At 39.0% G+C, this 7,272-nt stretch overlaps 1 protein-coding gene across 1 annotated transcript; it reads right to left on the reverse strand.

Annotated features, from left to right (window-relative positions):
* Positions 1-845: 845 nt before the first annotated feature.
* On the reverse strand, positions 846-1,958 carry LOC138397316 (uncharacterized protein CXorf58-like). The gene is given in 1 exon segment (XM_069491249.1): positions 846-1,958. A coding segment is annotated over 1 exon segment (1,113 nt).
* Between the last annotated feature and the right edge of the window lie 5,314 nt (positions 1,959-7,272).

Raw genomic sequence — 7,272 nt, forward strand, 5'->3', positions numbered from 1 at the left:
AGTTTCAAGACTATTTAAGAACACCTCCCCGCCAATGGAGCAACATAGTTATCCAATTAATTCAGGTGAATAAATATTATCCTTTAATTCATATCTCATTAGCCTGACACAAGCTGGAGCACACTGTTCTTTATCATACAAGGTACATTTCTTGCTATAAAATGATAAATTTTAGAAAATAGTTTGCATAATGGAAGAGTAATTGCTCCAGAAAAGATGTGCATAACTTGTAATCTTGTAAATTAATTCGCCTGGGCTGCATTCCAGTTTTCCAGAAGAACAATTATTAACAAAGGAAAGCCCACCAAATGGCAGGAAAAAGAGCATGAATACTGCTGCACACCCCCTCCCAGGCACACCCAGAATTTTGTCAAGATCCCACATGAAATCTTTCTTTTTTCCTAATAGTAATTTCATTAAAACACATGCTGCAATTGAAGGTGTGAGTGGGAAAAAGGGCAGTGAAAGAAACAAGGCAAGAAAATGGAGTTCTGGAAACCACAAAGTAAACAACTGCTGATAAACTTGAGCATTTTGGTACAATTGAGGGTAGTTTTGTGTGCAGAAAAGATTATTCAGGATATCTTATTAATATCCTTTCATCATACTTACAGATGCTGAAGCTGAATTCTTCCTTTAGTTTTATATTCATCTTCTTATTCTAATTAAAAATCTAGTAAATATTTACAACCACTTATTATGGGGATTTAAATAATTCAGGTTGGTTTCCTGGTTTATGTTCTATTGTTTTCCTATTTTATTTTCCTTTATTAATCATACTCATCATTTATACACAGACAAGCAGATTGTTAAACAACTTTGGTTTTCTGTCAATTAGCTGTACATTAACATGATGGAGAATTACCAACAAATGAGTCTTGATACCAAGAACATCCATCCTTTTTTTCTTTTTCCAATTCATTGTCTGACACCAGTTCATTAATTGTCACAATGCTAAAAGATGGGGTGGAAAAGACTACTGTCTTTCGTTGCTTTGTATCTGCTGCGTCCATTTTTGGTTCAGTCACCTCAGAAGCATTTTTTTCTTTAACCAAATAAGCTTTTTTCATTTTTTCAACTTTCATTTGAGCTTGCTTGGATTGACGACCTAGATGTTTAACTTGACTCTGCTTTTGATAGTGCCGATATAAAGGTTGGATACTTGAGAAAGATGGACACCTAATCTCAGAAACAATCCATAGCTGGTGCTGACGCATCTCTTCTGTTTTTTATCTCTGTATCAGATACTTCATTTCTTTTTGTAGACGGTTTGAGATTACTCCAGACTCTGCATAGTCAACTATGTCATACATTATCATTGTCCTGGGAATGTTTTCTAGGCTTAACTTTTGCCAGTAGTTATTTCTGCCACCAGAAGATGCAGGAATCTCATCCAGAAGATTGGAATACTGCATATAATCTTGCATGGTGACAATATCTATTTCATCGGTTACTTTGAACTTCTGGAAAAGATGTTCATCTTCCAAAACTTAATGATAAAATTTATTTTTCCCCATCATTTTGCAAGCATCAACAACTGCCTCACTTGATGGCTTTAAGAAATTTCTTCCACTAAAATACTTGTAACCACGGCCTTCGGTATGAAGAAAAATTTTAAACACGATGAAAGGTGGAAATGTTTCACCACTAAATCGGAATCTGACTTTACACTTCATGCTAGGATCTTTAACAAGCTTAGCCTCTAAGGGGTTTACTTTCTTCAGTATGTCATATGTCACACAGAATTCCGCTGCACAAATTGTGTGTTTTAGGAGTTGAAATATCATTTTGTCTACATGAGAAAACCAAGCTCTCTGTATTGTTTGAGCTGAAAGGTCTCTATTCATCCGTTGTCCTATTGGCTTTGTCTTTGGGAAACGTACTTTGTGGCCTTTTCCAGACCGTTGATTACCTGATTTTGGAACATCAGGATCTTTGGTTTTTGAGGAATCATTCATTTTCTTTACAATGAAGTAATCTTTTTCTTACGAGGTGAATCCAGGCCTCCAATCGGCGGCTTCCGGCTGTGAGACTTTCGAACCGCCGCAGCAGCCTCTGCGCACAGGATCCCCAGCCCATGCCGCCGGGCGCCCAATCATCGAGGAGAAAGCAAGTTCCCAGCGCCGGTGACTTCCTTCCGGTGCCCCCACGCACCGCCCACACTGAGCCGGCGCTTTCTTGTCGCCTAGCGACTGCAGGCGCAGGGGCGGAGCCAGCCCTATAGTCTAGTTTTTTAAGTTAAGATGTTTGATGGACAAATCCTCTCAAAATACTTAAGTAATTCAGATAAATCAAATTAGGTTTTTGAATATGGTGCAACTTGAGTCCTTTCAATGTTCTAGGACTGTATATAACTTGAGTAACATTCATCAAAATCTATTATTCAGTTACACATTTGAAATTGAAATTATAAGATTATTACTCTAAGATACCAGATTTCTTCAAATGCATATAATACTAATTATGCATAAATTCCTAACATGATACTATGTTTCTTATTCCTTTAAACATTTTATACTAATTCTAAATATTCTCATAGTTGAATGCTGTGTCTTTCTAGGGAGGCAATCGCATTCTCTGCTAATTAGGCTACTTTTGACCAGCAATTTCAATTACAATGAGATCTGCAACTTCAAACATCCAGGGCAATTCTCACCAACTACTATGTAAGTGGTTATTGTTTGAGGAGTCACCTTAGCATACTTGAGACTGTCCAAAGGCTAGATACTTTGACCAAATCTAATATTCAACTTACAAAACTTCATAAGCTACACTTCTTACTGCATACACCTCCATGGTCCAAGACACCAATGGTGCCTTTATAATCTTCTGGAAAGCCCTATGCAATCTGGATCCCCCACTCCTACCCATTTCCTCTCTTATCTATAAAATTTCTACTACTCTCTTCCTTATTTACTCCACTTCAACCACAGCAGTTTCTCTGATGCTTCTGGTACTTGCTCAGTATTCTCCTGCCTCAGGGTCTTTGCACTGGCTCTTCCCTCTGTTAGAATATTCATTCTTCCAGAGTAGTCATGGCTTCTTCCCAATAACCTACAGGTCTTGTTCAAATATTACCCTGCCTTCTCTCTACCCCTCCTATTATTCCTTATTCTCCTCCCATTCAATTTATTTTTCCCTATTACTCAACATCATCTAACATACTACATATTTTAGTTATTTACTTGTTTATTGCCTGTTTCTCCTAAAACTTCATGAGGGATGGAATTTTCTTTTTTGTTCAGTGCTAAATCCTCATTACCAAGAACAGTGATTGACACTTAGAAGACTCTCAAAAAATATTTGTTGCATGAATGAATGAATGAAGAAGCTAACTTCTCGGTGCCACAAAGACAGTCTATGTTGATATCCTTTTAAAGAATGCAAAATTGTTCAAGCATTTCAGCTATGGTTTCTGTGAGCAACGTGCAGATTTGGAGACAGCCTTTCCTGCTCCTTCAAGCAGGCCTCGAATGACCTCTGCCTGTTTTCAACCATTACTGATGGTAAGTATTCATGTCTGAAGGTAATATTACATTTCTTTAAAAATGTTTCTTAATTAGAATTTTCACTGTTTGAAATCAACCTTATACTGTAATTAGTCCAAAGTGGTAACCCAAGCTTATACCCCAGTGCACTCCACTCAGCTTCTTTCCTCCAATCTCCTGTTTTCTCGTTTGTTCCATTAACCATAAATGGGGCTGAGAGAGGAATAAATTGTTTTCTCATGATAAAAGGTCTGAATAGACTAATTAGGTCAGTCAATTCCCAGAGTGCACAGGCTAAAATTTTCTTTCTTGGATATGCACCACATATCTGCAAACCACAGCACTGTTAGTTATCAAATATTCTGCAAATGTTCCCACATGAAACTCCCTCTGAGGGTGATCAGAGAGGCTTGGTACAGATGAGAAAGGATTTCGCCCACGTTTATTGTGCAGGAGGGAACTCTGAGGGAAAACCATGCCTCCACTTCTGTTCCACTATTAACACAGGAACAGAACAAAAGAAGAGTTGACCTTGTAGCTCTCCTTGCTCAGAGTATCTGGCCATCTGCTTAATCTTTTTTATGGAAAGTACAGGGTTGAGGGGTGAGGGGTGGAAACACTTACCATTCATCTTCCTGTATCAATATTCATTACGTAGGAGTAAGAACATCTTGCCCTGACTTGTACTACCCCAGGGAAAACCAATTAAACTCCCTTAATAAAGACAATTCCCAAATGTCCTATATACTAAGCCAACTTGGCACTTCCCCCACAGTGGTATGGGCTCAGTGAGAAGCCCCACAAAAGGACATGCCTAGGCTAAAAGCAAATGTCCAATGGCACTAGTGAGAAAAAAGTCAGGCAGAACCTTGGAGTTTTCAAGGCCATGTTTCCTTTGAATTTTGTTTTACTTAAACCAAAAGGTAAATATGTAATATCTGAATGTCTGTGGATGCCATATTGGATGACAGGAAGCCTTCAATTTCAATAGCAAGAAATAAACCAAACAATAAGTTACAGCCTGTGGATTACTTATTCTACATTGGGCATTATCCAGGATATTTAGGAAAAAATAGGGCCCCTGTTTTTTGAGACTAGACCTTAAGATTTTTTTAGAAACCTTGAAGATTGGTTGTCTTAAAGAGCTACCATCACTAAAGAAGCAAGATATTTTTGAGCTCTTAATAGATGAAAGTTTGGTTTTACATCTGGACAGACTTGCCTTTATTTTAGAAAAGCCATTTAAATAGCTCCGTTAGTTTCACAGATGTAAATAAAATATAGATCCACAGCTTAGGGAAGAACTTTGAGTTCATTACTTACCTGAAGCAGATGTTTAAAGTGAGTCAGATACTATATATCATCACTGTTCCATCTGCTTTATGTTTTTGTGTATTGTGGTTCAGAGTTATAGCTGTCTCTTAGTTTTATTAAAGAAGGAGTTTCTGCTTCTCTTATCATTTTTCTTGTCGTTTTAGGGTAGTTTATGAGAGGGTTATGAGGCAAAATGATTTTACCATGCCATCTAAAACTGAAAGTGATCTGCCATATCATTTTGTCTTATCATTACAGCAGCTCTATAAGGTGGGTATACTCAGAAGGATAAATTTTGTTAAAGGAAATAGAAGTGAGCAGGAGGTTTCTGCCTTCTTGGGGAGAGGCACAGCTCATCTCTGTTTAGATAAAAAATTATCTTGGACTTTTATGAACCTTTTGATGGAAAAAGGTTGGGTTTTCTGGGTATTTTTATCTGAATGACTGGAGCTAAATGCAGAAGGTGCTGAATTTTTCTGCATACTATATGATGTGAGAGATTTTGAATTTTGCCGGGAAGCTTGGAAGGAAAGGGACTAGTGGTCTGAGAACTGGAAAAAGGGGAGATGAAAAGGGGAAATATATGAAGAAAAAGAAAAAGAAGGGGAGGAGGGAGAGAGAGGAGGGGGAGAGACGGGGGGAGAGACGGGGGGAGAGAGAGAGAGAAAGAGAGAGAAAGAGAGAGGGAGGAAGGGAGTGAGGAAGAGGCTGTGATACTTACAAGTAATGTGTCAATCGGTAGAATTTGGAAAGAACGTTGGCCTGCAAGAAACTCCCTATGGCTGCAGGGGCAGAGCAGTCCCTTCCTGAGGTTTAAGAAGTGTGCTCGGCTGTGTTGTCCGGTACCTATTATTTCTCTGCTTCCACGATCACCTCCCTTGCTCTCTAAAGCCAACCACTCCATCTGTTCAACCATCACAGCAGCCTCAGTGTGTCAACTATCCCTTCTTTTTGTGTTTTCAATGTCTCTCATCTGGATCCATCCTGTTTGCTTTGAAATAGGAGCTAATCATCCCAATCTTCACTAAGTTCCTTCAGCATCGCTCTTTCCCTGTCAGCCTTTCACCTGCCTCCTCTCCTTCACAGCTAAGCATTTCAAAAGCACGAGATTTTCTTTCTTTGTCCACGTTCTCCCTACCCATTCATCCACCGCCTGCTTCAACCTGACTTTCATCCTCACCACACCACTGAAACAGCCCTGGCTGTACAGGATATCAATGACCTCTGGACGCTAAATCCAGTAGGCATTTTTACGACTTCACCTTATTTGATTCTCAGAAGCATCTGGCATATTGATCAGCTCCACTTCGAGCTCTCCCACCCCTGGGCCTCTTGCGTAGCAATCCCATCTCAGATTTCCAGCAGCCTCTCCTGGCTTCCCTGTCGCCTTTGTGAGCTCATCCTCCTTGCACACACCTACTTTCTCTCTGAGAAACAACAAACGAGTCTCTTTTCAGGTCTCACCCTCCCTGTCACAGACCCTTTGCATGTGCTATTCCTGTAAATAGCTTTCAGCTTATTTATTATTAATATTTCTTTGGGGAAGGTGCTTCTTAAGTCCCAAATAGGTCAATACCTACTATTATTCTTATTGCACCATGTACCTCTCCTTCCTAACAATTCTGGATGTTCCATCAGCCTCAGCTGTGGTTTTATACAAATTTTAATAACTATTGGATTAATATTTTATTAGCCAATTGACTGTACACTTCATGAAGGTAGGGATCATATTTCTTTGTTTTGTTTTTTGACTGTGGGGAGCTTACACTTGCTGTCAGACCATTACGTGGCACAGAATGATTCTCAATATATACTTTTTAGACAAATGTCCCCAAACTTGATTCACACCCATCCCAATGGTTTTTTGTTAGCAGTGAGAGGCAGAGTGGGGAGAAGGCGGATGGCACTGCAAGCTTGAAGGATAATTAGAGACTAGAGAGTCTGGAGAAAAAGACTCAAGTATGGAAAGACTCAGACAAAAAAAAAAAAAAAATAACCCCAGAATGCTAGAGCTTTGGCTAATCCCAGACAGCATACCCAGTGTGTGCAAAGGTGTTACTACTATGACAATCTTACAGAGAGGAAATAGGGGTTGTCAGACACTGGGTAAAGTCAGATTTCATTTATGGGTCCAAAACCTGGCAGCCCAGCAGAAGCAGTCACACAACACACAGATTCTAGTTCGGTTGGTCTAGGGGTGGAGGTCAGGAGTCTGCATTCAAAAGATATCCTACCCCAACACACCCCCATTCAATTCTGATATATAGCTAGATTTGGGAATCATCAAACCAAATAATTCTTCAGATATTTTTCACCCCTGAACTTCTATGAATCTCTAAAAATATTAATATATAATTAGGATATTCTTCAGTACAGTTATATAATCTTCAAATCAAGTCATGGATTAATCATTCATTCTTTTGTTCAACAAGAATTTTTTTGTAAGCTTTTTATCTACAAGGCACTGAGC

This window comes from Eulemur rufifrons, chromosome 16, assembly GCF_041146395.1.
Source record: "Eulemur rufifrons isolate Redbay chromosome 16, OSU_ERuf_1, whole genome shotgun sequence".
Classification (NCBI taxonomy): Eukaryota; Metazoa; Chordata; class Mammalia; order Primates; family Lemuridae; genus Eulemur; species Eulemur rufifrons.